The sequence below is a fragment of the Nesoenas mayeri genome (assembly GCF_963082525.1).
Source record: "Nesoenas mayeri genome assembly, chromosome: 23".
Lineage (NCBI taxonomy): Eukaryota > Metazoa > Chordata > Aves > Columbiformes > Columbidae > Nesoenas > Nesoenas mayeri.
The window spans coordinates 2167020-2183439 of NC_137574.1; the positions used below are offsets into that span (position 1 = coordinate 2167020).

Here is a 16420-nt window from a genome sequence, read left to right on the forward strand (position 1 = left end):
GAGTTTCATTGATTTCTGGGGAGCTTTGTTCATTTACATAAGCTGCGGATCTCAGCTGGTTCTTCTCTTGTCAGGAAATTTCACGGCTTCTTTCAGTTCCTGTGGGATACTGAACCAGCAGAGACTATTAGGGCTGCAGCTAAACCTTGTCCTACGAAGAGGTTTGTTCCAGATAATCCTTCCTTCTTGCCTAAACATCGCAATGTTCCTGTGATCCCTCTGCACACGCTGATCTTGAGCTGGACGGCTGGAGTTTGTCTTGTGTTAACGTACTGAATCTCTCCATAGGTGTTTTTCATCGGAGGCCATGGAGCTCTCGGCTAATGAGCTCAGCATTTACGACAAACTGTCAGAGACGATTGATCTGGTGAGGCAAACTGGCCACCAGTGTGGGATGTCAGAAAAAGCCATCGAGAAATTCATCAAGCAGCTCTTAGAAAGAAACGAACCCCAAAGGGGGCCGCCGCGGTACCCGATCCTAGTGGCTCTCTACAAGGTAAGACGTCTCGTGTTTGCACAGCCCATTTGAGAGTTGAAAGTTCTCCCTTTGCACCTGAACCTTTTATTTTCCATTGCATATGAAAGTTTAATGTGTCAACACTTCCCTTGCCTTAAATTGTTAAAGAATGATGCTTTCAGATTGATTCTTCAGGTAAAGATTCCCAGTGTCAGCACCCTTGGTGGAAATGTGAGGAAAGGAGGAGATTCTTAAAAGTGCAGGGCTGAATAACAAAGAGATCCAGGCTCTGTTTCTGACCCTGTCATGAGCTTCTACCTGTGTTTTTTCTCATTCTAGTCTATAAAATAAACCTGGAGCCTTGATGCTTGAGTCTGGAAACATATTTTGAGACCCTAAACTAAAAGATGCTGTAAAAGGTTTTGCAAAATGGGCGAAAGAGTGCTGTTGTTGAATAGGTTCAAGATGTTTGCTACGAGGATGAAAAACTTCCCACCGCTATAATAAGCAGTAATATTTTAGTGTCGTCTTTACAAAAAACATCATGATGGTTTCTATTTAGAAAAAAATTCAAGCTGTCTTCCTCTATAAAAAACTGTAAAATGAGGCAGGAGAACAGAAAACTGGGAGTTTGAACTTTCAGCTTCTGTTCTTGTTTTTGCTGTTGATTCACGTTGACTTTGGCCAGGGGGAGAAATGCATCATGTCATCTCTTTAAGGCTTATTTGGGATTTTGGTATGGAGGAGGGAGCTGGTGCCAGCTCTGCGTTTGGAGGCTTGACGAATGTTTGCAAAAAGCCTTGAAAACCCTTGTGTAAGAGGCATGGCAGGAGCGCAAGCTTTTGTTTGATTAGGTGGGAGGAATCGGAACTATCTGTAGATAATCCTCGCTGCATTTGCAGTGCTCAAATACGTGAACAGAGTTGTGTGGCTAGGGTTGAAGGCTGCTTGATGTCATCATTGGACAGCCCTAACGCATACACAGAGTTGTCACTCGGTTTTATTGCACAGGATTGCAGTTGAAACGAGTCACAGAAAACTGAGCGTTGATCCTGCGGCGCAGAGCCGCAGCCCTTTGACACCAGCCACAAGGTGTGTGCTGTTCTGAAGACACATCAGCTCAGTGCGGTCTCATTAATTCCGAGCCTGTTTTCTCTCGCAGGGGCTGCTCACGCTGGGCTTGGTCTTGCTGACCGTTTACTTCGTGGTCCAGCCATACAACCCGCTGCCACCCGAAGCGCCGCTCTCCAGAGCCCAGGCCTGGGGCTCCCTCATCGGTCACATCCGCCTGCTCTCTCTGCCCATCGCCAAGAAGTACATGCTCGAGAGTAAGGAAATGATTTCTCTGCTGTAACACGAGCCTAGCAAGAAATACCAAGTTAAATACCAGCCGTGAGGGTTGTTTGAGTGTCTCCTTGGGCACCAAATAACAAACATGTTTCTGGTGTGGCACCATGGTTTTCTCTTTTCCTACCGCTCTACTTAAAAATAACATCCTGAATTCTAGCTAGGGTGCTTTCGCTTCCATTCATTTGGGCTGAAAAATCTTTTATCTCTAACTTCATCATTTTCTTCTTGCACATTCTCTTTTCCTTGATTTTAACACCTCAGCTTTTTTCGTCCACATGAGTTCCCCTTCCTCTAAAAACCTTTTGCTGTTCTGAGAATTGTGCTGAGATAGCTATGCTGGGTAAATGTCACTCTTTCTCAGTAACCAGGAAAACCAGCTTGCCAACCAAATCTGGATATTGGCGACCAAAGTGTAGAAACCTCAACCTGAGTTTAAGGAAAAGTGGTTTTGCCAAGTGGTGTATTGGGAAAGAACTGTGGGCTTGAGAGCTATGGTGTTTATAGCCGCTAATGTACCATAGGGGGAATGTGTGTGTGGGGAAGCTGGATAAGTGGCTCCCTAATGAGGCAGCCCCAGCACGGGAGAGGAATAGAATAGATTTTTCCTAGACTGGCATAATAGAAATGGAAAAGTTTTATCATTTCTCATTCTCAGAGAATAATTTCCACCGACTTAGGCTGGCAAATGGGTGTAAACATGGGCTTTGCCTCTTTGATAAAATACAAAGACTGTCAGTAATGATAAATCTGTGAATTATTTTGAGCAGGGCTGTGGCACAATGTTGGTTGTCTGTCGGCACACTGTAAAAACAAACTTCTGTCTCCGTGCCCTCCATGGGTTTATATTTAGCCTGGGCAGCTCATTGTGTTGGAGTTGTCTGTTCTGGCTCTGACCTTCCTGCCGCAGCTAAAAAGGGCGCCCTGAAATGCCAGCGCCGTTCTGCGTTTGCTCCGTGTGTCTCCCTCTCTTCCGCTGACACGTGGGATTTCTGTTAACTCGAGTTTGTGCGAGTGGGACGGGGTATCCCACATTGTTCGTCTCCTTCCTTACTGGGATCTCTCACAGGGAGGAAAAAACAAAGGCGAGGAGATGGCTGGAATAGCCCCTTGACTGCTTATCTACTGCATTTCGGCGTTGATGCGAGTGAACACCCCTCTGCTTCTGCACGGGGAAGGAAGCCAAGAGTTTCTTCTTCCTCGCTCTGTGTCGATCTTGGTAGATGAAAATTTTGAGGGGGCTGAGGACAGAACTTGGAGTTTTCTGTGCCTGGGCACCAGTTCAAATCCAGCTGGGGCTGTTGTTGCTGGAAGCCACCTGTGAGCAGTTTGGAGGCTGCCCGGCCCTCCGGCAGCGCTGGCAGCGTTTCCCCGGCCCCAACGCGGTGCGGACAGAGCCCGGCCGTGGACGTGCGGGTGGTCTGGGATCGCTTCCTCCAGGCCTAAAGCTGCCTGGGCAGATCTGGGGCTCCGCTCTCCCTCCTGAGCCTGCTCGGGGACTTGTGGGCTCAGGGCAGCTTTCCTGTCTCCAGGATTGCAGTTCGGAGCCCGGTCCCCGGTAGGTGTGGGCTGAGCAGCCAGGTTTGTGTTGCAGAACAAGGGGAGCTCGATGCCTGGTTTCGCTCAAGAGCCGGAGCCCCACTTTAGGGTGGTGGTGAAGCTTTGGGGTGCAGGATGCTGCTCCCCGCTCCCTCCAGCTCAGGGTGACCTGCCTTCGCTCTCACCTTCATCCTCAGCCCTCCCACCCCACGAGCCGTGGATGACAAGGGCTGTCTGTCCGTCCCTGGCTGTGGGTGGACCTTTGAGCGGCCAAGGTGAGGAGCGGTGTCCGCCAGGCTGTCTCTTGTGTGAAGTTTGTACGATTAGGTCCAAAGTAAATTTCCTTTTTGCCTGTGTCTCTGCTCTGTTGCTCGCTTTCTCCCCCGGATCAATTCCCATATCAAAACTAATGTTCCCACCCTTTGTTTCTTCTAAGCTGACTCTTAGACCCTTGGGTTTGGCATCTGTGCCTCTTCTTCAGCTGTTTTCCCAGGGCTAGGAACCAAGGTCCCTTCGGTTGGGGAAAAATCCTGCGGAAATGTGGTTTGCATTTGCTCTTCCTGAGCTGGTGTTTACGCAGAGCTTGTGGAAGCCCCAGTGCTGGGTCCGGCTGCCTGCTCGGGGCCGGGGAGACGCCTCTCGCCACCGCGGCTCTGCGCCGGGTACATCGCTCCACGTAACCCCAGGGAGGCGATGGGTTTGCAAACCTCCGGCCTCTACCTGCTGGAAGGAACACGGCGGACTTGGAGTGGGCACGTGGGGTAACTCGAGGCTTCCTGGTGCTGTTCCAAGAGCAAGTAGGGTCTGTGTAACCTGGATTTGTTGCTCTTCTCTGACACAGGCTGAGATGGGCAAGTTATTCCCTCTGTTTCAGTTCTCTGGTGCAAAGTTTGAGCACTTCCCTCTCCCCTGCAAGCGTTAGGAAGCTTGGAGAAGATTCCTTTTGTCAAATAGCACTTTTAGTCTAGACCAGCAGGGTTAAAATCATGTTTATGGGGTTTATACGCAATCTGTTTTAGAGCAAGGAATGCTGCTGGAGGAGCTGTGTTTAAGCAACACCTTGTGAGTGGCCTGTCCCCGTCACGTCCCAAGGCCTGCAGGGTGCCAGGGCTGTTTGTGGGGACAGGGGACAGCAGGCTGGGTGGCTGGGAGAGGACATCGGGCTCTGCCTCTTGGCTGGCCACCTTTCCTTTAGCTGGAGCTTTGCCTTGGCCCCTGGCCAGGTCTCTTCTTCTTTCTGATCTTAACCCTTTGCAGGCAGCCTGACCGTGGGCTGAGCACCCAGGTATTCAGCCTTTCCCCGCGGGTTCTGACCTGCTGGGTTCAGCTCTGCACGAGCCCGAGGAATAAGAGCCTGCTCTGAATGCAAGGCTTGCACGAGAAAGCTGCTTGCGAGGTAAAGCCGTGTCTAATTTCTAACTTCTCGCTGCCCTCAGCACATCCCTCTCCTCGTGCTCACGAAGGATCTTTCTTATTTTATTCCCTAAGCGAAGTCAAGCTGGTTTGCTCTTGTGTTCATGCAAATTCTCGTGAACCGTCTCTGGGGGCTGGAGGATTTTGAGGTGTATGTGAACACGACGTGGGCTGCAGCACTGCGCAGAGTTCCCTCCCGTCCCCGTGCAGCTGCCAGTTTTTCTCATCCTTTTGTGTGTGTGTAAACAACCATTTTATAATATCACCTGAGAGTGACTAACAGACGTGTGTGTTGGCTCGTTCAAAGAGGACAGGAGCGGCTGACTCTGCAGTGCCGGGCGGTGCCAACCTGCTTTCGTACGCTGCTTTACTTTGGCCTCTGTTCAACCAGTGCACTGTTTATTTGGATTTGCTGACAGCAAACAAAGTCCAAATCATTGCGGCGATCCCGACCATCAAAAACTCTTCCTTTTGCTTCTATATTTTGATGTGTCCAGAATTTCATGTTTCCCCGTTTGCAGAGCGAGTCCTCGCTTCGGGGTTGCTTCCCTGGAAAGAGCGAGCGTGCTGTCCGTGCCTGTTGCAGAGGCGTTCAGCAGCCTGGCCGAGCCCTGTTTGCCCCAGTGACACGGGGACGTCAGACCTTGTACAGACTGAAGCCACTGTTGGCCAGGTGGCAGCCACTGGGAGGATCTGGTTGCAAACGTGCTGTTCTCCAGCCACATTGCTCATGCAGACGCTGCCAGAGCAGCGCGAGCTGCTTTCTAGGGCACATAACCAGAGGTACCAACCGGAGCAGTGGACTCTGGAGGTTTTTCTGATGGTTTGGTCCCTGCCCTCTGTTTTCTGGATTGGTAGGTGCAGATTTCTCCTGGAAATAATGCTCTTTCACCCCGGTGAACTGAGTTCCTCTGGGGCTAGGCTGAGCAGACTTGATTTCACAATGTCTCGTTGGATCAAAATCATTTTTGTGCTTTGCTAGAGACTGACTAATCATCCTTCGGTTGTTTGACCAGCCGTTACCCATTAGTGAAATGAATGAGTAGTTCTTCGAGCTGTTGACTTTTTACCCAGAACAAAAATAAGGCTTTCTTGATGGGTTTATTTGTAGCGGTTGTTTTGTTGCTAGCTTTTCCTAAAAATGCTATGAACCCAACTGAGAGGTACTTTCTTCTGGCATAAATATATTCAATATACTCAGAGCTACAACGAAGTTCAATTTGAGGAAGAGATGAGGATCTGGTGCTGAACAAGGACCCTCTTTGTAGTATATATTTAAAACCCCACTGTCATGCATTCCTTAATCAGGCCTTCCACACTGTAATTAATAAGCATTCCTTATGATTCCTGTCTGACTTGCTCAAGAACCCATCAGTTTAGCCTGACTTTGACATGACATTATAAATGATCGAGTTAATTTTTAGCCTAGTGAAAAATTGCAGCAAGGTGGAGCTTGGGAAATGTTGCTTTTGTAACGAAGTGCTCTGAATGCTCTGAGCTGCACCACGCAGTAACTCTGTGCTCTTAATTTCTGTATCTGTGAAGTAAGAAGGATGAGATTTACTCGTGTCCTAGGCTGTGATTGCAAATTGATGTCTGTAAATGGCTTTGAGTTTTGAAAATACTGTTTTATCTTCCTGTAGGGTCTGAGAAAGGGGGTGTGGTGATATGCATGTAGTATATGCTGCAGCGATGGCATAGCACAAGCAAGGAGCTGTTGTACTCGAGTAGTACAGTATCTATAAGTCTGCAGAGGTCTCAATGTGGCAAGTGGCTTGTCCTGACTTAGGAGGAAGAGCAACCTGGCCTGCACTCCTTTGGCTGTCAAAGCAATAACAGTAGGTTATGAGCTGCAGCTTCACTTTGAGGTTAAGTGCTAGACCTTGCAAATCCCTGTCCTTAAAGTAATGGAAAACAGCGCTGTCAGATCCAGCATCTGGAAGTTGGATGTTTCCAACTGGAGGGAGAGCTGCAGCCCTTCTGTGGTGATGGGACCTCAGAGCACTGAGGACCTTACAGGTGGGATTGAGTGTATTGAAGAAAGGGCCAATAAGAAAGATGGGGACAGACTTTTCAGCAGGGCCTGTTGTGATAGGACAAGCGGTGATGGTTTTAATCTAAAGGAGGGAGATTCAGGCTGGACATGAGGAAGGAATTGTTGGCCCTGAGGGTGGTGAGAGCCTGGCCCAGGTTGGCCAGAGAGGTGGTGGATGAACCATCCCTGGAGACATCCCAGGCCAGGCTGGATGGGGCTCTGAGCACCCTGAGCTGGTGCAGATGTCCCTGTCATGGCAGGAGGGGCACTGGGTGAAGGTCCCCTCCACCCAAACCGTTCTCTGAGCACCTGAGGGGACTATGAAGTCCCTTCCGCAGACCAGACTCTTCTATTCGAACCTCACTGTCACTCACCTGCTGGAGACTTTCAGCCTCACGGTCCTGAGTGCTTGGGAGCAAACCAGCCTGGTTGGAGCCAGCGAGCTGCCTGAGGTGCTGCGTGCAGGAGGTTTTATGTTTTCAACACTTCATTAGGGTCGGGAGCAGCCCTTGGCTCCGGGCGTCTGGCTGGAGCAGAAGGTCCCCTTGCTGCAGAGCTTCCCTTTGAACCTGCTGCGGTGGCAAACTGATATTTCACCTTCCATATGGTCCCTAAAGAGAGCAGGGCTGTTGTTGGGATCCTGCTCTCAGATCTATATGGGCAAGTTTCCATAAGTTTTATTGTTTTGCTGCCAAGGGGCAGAACCAGGGCCAGGTCTCCTCAGTAACCTCTTCGCTTCCAATCTGGTCGTCCACACCCAGCATCTCTGGGGTTGTGCGCACACACCCCTCCGTGCTGCCAAAAAACTTGGGAGATCCTCTGAAAATGGCCAAGAAGGGTGGCGTACTCATTTCAAATTGGTTGTAAATTGAGAATTATTTTTCTGCATAGTGGAAAGCAGAGTCATAAACTCCTTCTAGCATTAATCATAGATGTGTTGTAAGGGAAGTTGCTATCTCTTCATCTGTGCTGGAAGTCCCCAGCCCCAGCTCTGCTAGGAGTTATCCTGACATAAGGGAGGAGACGGCTCTTGTTCTGGAGAGCTAATATAGCATAAAAGCAAATATTAGGTGGGTATGACCGATGGGGAACTGAGGTTCTGCTTAACAAACCAAGGGCTGCTCCTCAAAGGGCGAGAAAGCCCAAGTGTGGAGGAGAGGTTAGTGGGGCCTGGCACTGGCTTCTGGCGGGTAACGTATCGTTGCACATGTCAATGCTACAGCTGCTTTCCTGCTCCGAAACCCCGCGGGGGTAATCGCACACGCCCAGCGCTTCAGCATCTGAAGGCGAGTGGACGGGACCATCGTGTGACGGCTGCACGTAACGGTCGCGCTGGGATGAAGAGACCGTCTTGCTTTTCAATCCCCGAGCAGACTGTGCGTGCGCGCAGACGCCGCGCTCGACTTCGACCAGAATAATCCCCCAGGGTGTCTGGGCAGGGCGATAATGTGAAAGGAATGCAGGGAGGGTAATCGAAAGAAAATCAGCATCCTCGGTAATGCACGTGGTCTGTGCTCCCTCCCTCCCTGGGAAGGGCAGGAGCTCCTCGCTGCCCGTACTTGTCATGCCAGTCACACGCATGCTGGTGTGCAGGCTAACACCCTCCACAATAAATCTCAAAGATTAATTACACACCAAAAAAAAATCCCACAACCTCACTCGCAGCATTTGAAATGCGTCTCAACCACACTCCGCTCGAGTTATTCATGGGGAAAAGAAATAACCTCCTGAACAGAGCAATTGAGAATGCAAATGTCCCAGCCTGGCTCAAAAGAGGAGTCGAGCTCTGTGCTGCCAAGCTGATTAGCATCCCGGTACGGGGGGTGCTGCCCGGAGAGACAATTTGGGGACAACTGGGCTTAATGCTCCAGGATGAGAGTTTGAAGTTTTGCCCAGAAAGAAATTATAGTGTTGCTGCTCCCTGTATGATGAGAGACCATAAGATGCGTTTTCTTGTTCTCCTCGTGGCGACTGCTCTTCCTCTGGTGAGATCCTTCAGCCCTTTGTTTCCTGTCACTGACCAGCTGGGTTTTGTGAGTTGAGGTTTTTTGTTGTTGTAAAATTGAAGCTTTCTACAGGCAGCGGAACAAAGATTTTCTTTTTGCTCTTGTGAGCGGGGAGGGAAAGTCGGTTGGAGCAGTTTCTCATGGGAGCGGGACTTGTGCTTGCAATAAGGATTTTACACTCTGTTCTGCCTTCTCACCCCTTTCAGTGAGAGCAGCAGAGACACGTGAAGCTTGTTCTTTTTGTGTAACTACAGCCATCGGAAGCTGTAAGAAATCTCAGTGTTCCATGTTAGAGATAATGAGTTTATCCTCCAGTCTGTCTCCTTCCCATTTAATATTTGGTTTAATGAAACACTTTTCTCTTGTCTCTTCACAAGAATGCCAGGACTGGTGGGCAGCAGGTTGCAGACAGAACGTTTCTGTGCTTCCTGCAAACTGCACGTTCTGTTCTGCTGTGAAAAGCCTTCAAGTAGCGACAGACCTTGCAGAACTACCAGAGAAGCTCCAGAGGTCTCAGCCTTTTCTAATCAAGGTAATGCATGGATTTGTAAGGCTGGATTAATCCAAACTCTTGAATAGCACCAGCTATTTTCAACTACAAACTCAAACTGCTGATTGAGGTGGAACACATATCTGAGAAGACATTTAGCCCCTGTTTAAAGATGTTGGGGGTGAGGAGCTGCTTAGCAAGTTGTTCCTCTGACTAATTATCATTATGGTTGGAACCTTAGCAATCTAAATGGCAGTTACTTCTGAATATTCTTTGATGGGTTGGAAATGGGAGAGGGGCAGAACCCCAGGTGCACAGCTTTTATCCTTGTTGTGTGTCCTTTAAGACAGGGCAGCATCTCTCCTACGAAGAACTGAAGCATTTTCAGTCCCAGGATCCGGAGCTGGCGGAGGTTATAATAGAAGAGAATTCAGCTGAATTGTGGAGCTGCCCATTTTTCGTTCCCTGGTGAGTCAAAGCTCAAACCCATGAGAGGTACGTACGTCCCTTCTGCAGGGCGGCCCAGGCTTTCTGCCCATGTGAATTACCAGGAGCTTGCAAGGTGTTCTTAACTGCAGAGAAGGGGAGCAGGAGTGGCTCTGTGTGCCTCCTGGCACTGATCTGATCCAAGCAGAAGACTAAAAGCGGGATGTTGCGGCTCACCTTACAAGACAAAAATATCCCAGTGATTGCTCGGTCCTGTTCTTCAGGCCCTACATTAATCATCTGGGCTGTGGTCTCATCACCCGAGGCAACTGGTTTACATTTCTAACCACTTCTGTCTGTCTGCTCAGTGGAAATCCTCCACTATTAGTGCCGTGACTGTTGCAAAACACAGAGAATTAACAGAAAGCTGAAGGGATCCTGCACTTTGTGTCTGGTCTCATGGAGGAAAATGACCCACCCCTAATCCGGGCCCTCTGGGAACTGTGCTAAAGCCTTTAGCTTAACTACATTGGAACAATTCAGAGCTCTCTAAGGCTGCAGAGCAACCCAGTGTATTAGCCAAGTCTTTTCGTGTGGAGAAGAGCAACAAGTAACGTGGGAAGGTGCCTCCTGCTGTGGAGCAGCTCCCTGGCACAGCCGTGCGAGCAAAGGACTTGGAAAAGGCCCCACTGGAGTCTTCGCTTTGGCTAATGTTTAAATAGGATCTTCTTGCTGCTCTTCTCCACTGCAGCGCTGGTAGATGGATGATCAGGGCACAGAAGTATTAATCATGTCAAAATGTAAAAGATGTAAAAATAACAAGCCCCACCCTGCCTTTTCCAGTTACATTCCCTGGCCTGGAAAACAGACTTGGATTCCCCGCACCTTGCCATGTGGTTTTGGTTATGGTTGCTTACAATGCCACCTCTCTGCATCTTTTGTAATTAATGGATCTGATTAATGACTCATATCATTTTAAGGGAAGAGGGGAGGAAAATTAAGCGTAGGCATCCATGATGACCTGTTTGTTTCCGGTTCACATGGCCCTTCTGCAGGTACTAAAGGGAAGATATGAAGGAGGTTTAGAAGCTGAGAGATCAAATTTTGCTCCTAGGGGCTAGTCTGGCAGCAGGCTATTTATCAAGCATGAATATCTGTGAAGAATTTTGATCTTGGAAGTAGCCTTTTAAATACAAGCATTATCATTGTGTGATATTTCTTCAATATGGGTTGTTTCATTTTGTTTAGGAACAAATCTGTGAATAAAACTCAGATTCTGCAGGAATTTTTCCCCACGGCCTCTCTGCCGTCCTTCCCCAGGACAGTGTCCCTGGAGAGCTGCTTCCTCATCCGCCATCCACATCTGGGGAATAAGGTGAGAAATTCAGCCCAGAGACATTATTTGATCAGGCAGACCCAAGAAAAGCTAACGAGGCTTTTGAAATGTTGTCCTCTCCTCCTAGAGCTACAGCTTGCACAGCCTGTTTGCTGTCGGGAGCGGACAGGTCACCCTGACTGTTGTACCCCTGGACAAGTGCAGAGGACGCTGTGAGATGTTCAAGGTGGAGCTGGAGGCTGGAGATTTGGGTGAGTACTGGTGCTGTAGGGTCTGGGGGATCCCTGGGACTCGGGGGGCTGCATCCAGTTGGTGTCTCTGACATCTGAGACAGGTTCTGTCAGACACCATTATGACCTCCAAACTGGGGAGTGTCTGCTTGGAGCAGCACAGATCATTCTGGACTGGGAGTTTGTGGCCTGGAGCACAAACCACAGGATACCATGAGATGCTCGATGTGAGCTACACAAGACAATGCTCTGTGGGTGTTACTGAGGGCAGCACCTTTCCATAGAGCTTCTGCTTCTCCCTCACGTTACGGGAGATGAGCAGTTATCAGGCACAGATTCATCTAACACGGCCTCCTCGTTGCATCTTCCAAAGGTTACGCCAGCGCAGATCACTGGACGATGAGCTTCACGGCCAGAGGGACAGAGCCGGTGGTGGTTTGTGACGGAGCTGCCAGCTAAGGACGGTGCGGTGGGAACGGAGCTGTGTCCAGGACAAAACGACTTTCAGCTTGGAGGCCGAGGCAATGTCTTGAGAGCGATAGAGCTGGGGCAACCGGGGCAGGCAGCTTTGCCGCCCTGCATGTTTACAGTGTTTTAAAATGACTGTTTTCCCGACCCTTGAGGTAACTCTTTGCCTTTCCTCAAATGTATTTTGGGAGAAGCGCAAGCTATTTATGACCTTCCCTGTCCCCTCAGGTAAGCCCTGGGTTTGCAGCAAAGGGTTTGTTTTTTTGCCAGGAGCAACAGAGGGATTTCTCAGGATGAGATTCACCTTGTGTCCTTTGTGGATTATGGCACTTCTGACACTTCCCTTGGGATTTTGGGAGCGGAGGGGGTGTGTGACATTTCTGGGTACGTTCCTCCTGAGGAGGAGGCGGCTTTGAGCCTGTCTTAGGCCAGCTCTGTGAAGGGAATGAATTGGTGATGTGTCCCAGCTCCACCCCGTCTCTCCATCACGTTTGCGGCTCCATGCCTCTGTCGTGTGCCTCGCAAAGCCAAGCTCAGCTCCGTGCGCCAGCGCTGAGATCAGCCCTGCACATCCTTACCCTCTGCGTCCCTCTTGTACCCAAAGAACCTGTTCAGGACTCTTCTTCGTGTCTTGCGGTCACTACTCTGTGGTTCTCTATCAGTAGGTTGTGAGTCAAATGGTAACTGTGGGGTTTTTTTTCTCTCCCCCTCCTTTCCTACAAAAATACTGGTGAAAGTGTTAGCGGTGCTGAGAGCGCCGTGGTTCTGGATGGAGACGGGGCTGGGTGCAGAGCAGCTCTCTGCGAGTCAGATATTCTGATTGTGGCCCTGAATCACTAGGGCTGCACGACCATTCTCATTCACTCCTTGCTTTTTGAGGTGCTGCCTGCGTTCCCAGCCCAGGGCACCCGCGGCAGCACCTGAAAGCTTCCTCAGCCCTGGCATTTCTTGCGCCGACTCCTTCCAGACCTGGAACTCTGTCCTCAAAATGAATGTTGGTTTTTCCCGAGTCCTTTCCAAGCTGCCTTCGCATGTTTCCTTTTGCTTCATCCCTGAGAGAGGCTCGGTTTCAGTGTTTGCAGGCTGCGGATGCTGCCGTCCCTTCCAAGTCTGATCCTCTGGGCCTGATCTTGCTGTTGAAGATCATTTACAGATGTGTTAGGCTGAACTCATAGGCCAGGGCTGTGGTTCAGGACATACTCTCACACTTGTTAATATGGAATTGGGAGGGGTTTTGTTTGAAAGCGAGTTAACTCTGTTCTCAGGAGCGAGAACCTTTCCCTCCGTACATATTTTAGGTACGTGTAAAATGACAGATTGGAAGAATGTCTGTCCAGCCTTTGTTTTTGAGCGAGACTGGGAGGATGGGAGCAAACATCGTGCTAATCTTATTAGGGTCCGACGGAAGCTGCCAAGTGGGGTGATCACGTCTGGCTCCTGCACAAGGATGAGGCAGAGAACAGTGCCTGCTCCAAAGAATTTAGTCCGAGGCCTTGACACTATGAATATTTCTATGCATAACCCTTGTTTTCCCTCTGTAAACGAGTAAGAACAAACCCTAGCACCTGGTCAGTCTGTGCACATGGCCCTCGACATGACCAACACACCAGATCGGGCACAACCAAAGCAGGAGAGCCTGACTCTCTCAGGACAGAAAAGGACTAATTTAATTTGTAGCAAAATATTAAAGGGAATTGGATTAGTAAGACCTCCGTTAGTATTTTTAATGCTTGGGGTATGTTTTACACTTGTGACACTACGTGCAATCCTGTACATGCCAAGACACACACAGCACCCCTCTCCCTCCGCTTAGTTCATGGAAATCGGGGAGTTTGGTGATGGCAGAATTAGGGCCTCATTAGTGACTGTTGCTATTTACACTTTGGCAGCTTCTCAAGCCAAATTCAAGGGCTGAGAAGATGATTTCACCTCTTACTGGTTTTGTACCTGACCCGTTTCTGTAAAGCGTTTGGTTAGAGATGCAGGAGAGAACTTGCCGGGCCCATTATCGCTGAGATTGTGGGTGGTTTGGTGATGCTGTTATTTCTAAGTGTCCTTGAATGTAACTTGTAAAAGAGCTGCAGAGACAATTCTCAAGTGTCTGTGAAATGCCTGAATTTTGTGAGCTGTTGTGGCTGTCTGGCTCCTTTGGGGAGAAACAGAGAAACTGGATCTGTTTACGGCTGCTGTTTAGATTGGGGGGACGGGGCGGCGCTGGGACAGGTTTGTGCCTATTTAGCAGAAGTGCTCTGGTTTATTGCCTCTCCCCTCCTCAAAGAGTTGCAGCTGGTTGGATGGAAGATGCTGAATCTGGACCGTTAGCCGATCAGCTTTCCAAGTGCACTTTATGGTCTCTGCATAAGTTTCCAGGTCTGTGTCTAGGCGATACATTGCATATGTCCCAACCTCGCTCCCTTTGGAGTTTACGTCATTTGTTTTTAAACTTCCAGTATATTTTCTCTTCCTCTTCCAAAAGCTGTAAGGAATTAGCTGCTAAACCGAAACAGGAGGGCAGTTCTCCTGCTGATAAAGAGCTGATTTTGGCCTCGCCGCTGCTGAGAGCGGAGCTGTAGGACGGCTTCTAGAGCAGCTCCTGCTCCAGCTGCCAGACAAGTAGTGCGAACGCCTTCTGCGCTGAGGAGCCGCAGTGGAAACCTTGGAGGTGAGCCCAGAGTGGCAAAACTAAGGTGACCAAAAGGAGGTTTTGGCACCTTGGCCAAAGGCTGCAAGTGAGCCCTTCATCATCTGCAGCTTCAGCTTCGCCAAGGCTTGAGAGCTCTTGGAGAGCCGGGCAGCTCCTGGTGATCTGCCCACGCTGAACTGGGGGGAATGTGGCCGTTTGCTCAGTGACATTGATGCATCGTGGCCACAGCCGTGATGGGACGAGTCGCAGAGGGTGGTGCGTGTCCCATCGTGGTCTCCGTCACCTCCAGCGTCACTTGGCACATGTGCTGGTTTGGCCAGTCCCGCTGCCCACCCCCAGCTCAGCGTGTGGGTCTCAGCTTTGGGAAACTCGTTGCTGTGCTCCAGAGCTCTTTGCCGGTGAGCTGGAGGTGGAATCCTGCTCACCCGCCGTCCCACGGCCCCAGCGAGGCGCGGAGATCTGGGCCACGCAGGAGCGTCACGGGTTAACGCTGGTTTCCAAAGGCAGGGGCCATTGACTGTTGCTCTCAGGGTAACTGAAAGGAGGAGAAAGGAGTATATTATTTACTTCGGTACCAGGAAATCAGCATCCCCTACGGGAGCCAAGCTGCCAGTTTCTATTGATTCTCTTTATTTCTTCTGTTTCCCCTCCCACACCGAGTCTCCCCGAGGCAGCTCCGCACATCCCAGCCTCAAACCCCCTTTGCAACACGCTGGAAATCTCTCTAGGGTCAGGTTTCCCGGGATTCTTGGGCCCTTTAGCTTCTCCCGCTAATCCTCTCGCTGGAACGCTCTGGTGGAGAAGCTGGTTTTACTGGGCTGGATCACAGCTTTCCTGGCTTTAGCAGCAAACCTTGCACGGCCTGTGCAGCGAGTCCCGCTCGGAATTGAGGAGCAGGACAGGATCCTGTTTCTAGAGGTGCCAACTTTGCAAACTCCACCTTATCGGAGGATCGTTCCCCCTACGTTTGAACATCCAAACTCGCACCAGGGGGATGAAGTTTGCGGATCTGCTCCATCCCGGCCTCAGTGGTTTGTGTTTAATCCCATAGGCAAGATAACCAAACGCTTTCCAGGGTGAGGCCATTTCTTTGGGTGCACAAAGATCTTTTGCTTCCTGCAAACCAAACTTTCTCCTCTTGGTATATTTTATATGTAGGACTATACATTCTCCTCTTCAGGAAACTCCTCCTAAGGGATAGATTTACTGTCCTGCTGCGGTGACCAGGGCGATGTTGGGCTTCCCCTTTGCTTCGGAGACTCAAACACATGACAGGTGATTTATTTGTAGCATTATCTCTTTGTCTGCAGGGAGGGGAGGCACCTTATAAAGGCTCAGGGGTGCTGGGTAGTAAAGCTATAGATACATATGATTCAATGCTGAACACTATCAATTCAGTGGTGGATTAAAACAAAAAAGAATGTAAATATGCACTTAATGCAGAATTTTATGGATGGGCATAATTTAATATATTGCAAACTTTGTAAATACTTGGAAAAAGCCTGTAAAGTGTGTAAATAAATGAGATTTGTATGTCGGGAGAATTAAAAAAAAAAAGTTTTTACTTTTTGCAATTAAATCCAAGCGTTAATGCACCTTTTCCCCTTTCCTGATTCGCTTTCTTGTCGTGTTGCGTGTCATCCATTGAGGGGTTACTTACCCGTTTTTGGGGCACTTTTTCTAAGTGGAAATGTTGTTTTGGGACACTTCTGTTGGAAAACTGTCCAAAGAAACACTGTGGGTGATGTTTTGTCTGGTTTAGGAGCTGATACAACAGCTTTGTGTCTCTTCCCGGTAACAATCGCTGTCCCTCCTTTACAATTCAGCTTATTTCAGCCAGGCTTCGAGGGGCACAAGGTGGAAAGCTCCTCCAGAGTTCATAAATACAGGCAAGGAGAGAAAGATCCTGCCCCCACTAAGCCAACGCATTGGCCTTGTTAAACCCCGGTAAAGCCAGGCTCAAGACCCACAGATTTGAATCAGTAAAAGCCAGCCTCTGGTGCTTCTCTGGAGCCCACCAGCCGTACGG

The 16420-nt window shown here is 49.6% G+C and overlaps 1 protein-coding gene across 1 annotated transcript; it reads left to right on the plus strand.

The window, feature by feature from the left end:
- Positions 1–298: 298 nt before the first annotated feature.
- Positions 299–12077, plus strand: LOC308048968 (bombesin receptor-activated protein C6orf89 homolog). The gene is made up of 8 exons (XM_080358305.1): positions 299–496; positions 1620–1785; positions 9175–9329; positions 9634–9755; positions 10962–11088; positions 11177–11300; positions 11653–11902; positions 12018–12077. The coding sequence occupies exons 1-7, from the start codon at positions 308–310 to the stop codon at positions 11736–11738; spliced, it is 969 nt and encodes a 322-aa protein (XP_080214431.1). The 5' UTR covers positions 299–307; the 3' UTR covers positions 11739–11902; positions 12018–12077.
- The last annotated feature ends 4343 nt before the right edge of the window (positions 12078–16420 follow it).

What these genes read in the sequence shown, in the direction of transcription:
- LOC308048968 (XM_080358305.1), top strand. Translation starts at nt 308, where the DNA reads ATGGAGCTCTCGGCTAATGAGCTCAGCATTTACGACAAACTGTCAGAG. An exon ending in CAAGAAGTACATGCTCGAGA is followed by an intron (nt 1,786 to 9,174) that starts GTAAGGAAATGA and finishes TCTCTTCACAAG; the next exon opens with AATGCCAGGACTGGTGGGCA. An exon ending in ATCCACATCTGGGGAATAAG is followed by an intron (nt 11,089 to 11,176) that starts GTGAGAAATTCA and finishes CTCTCCTCCTAG; the next exon opens with AGCTACAGCTTGCACAGCCT.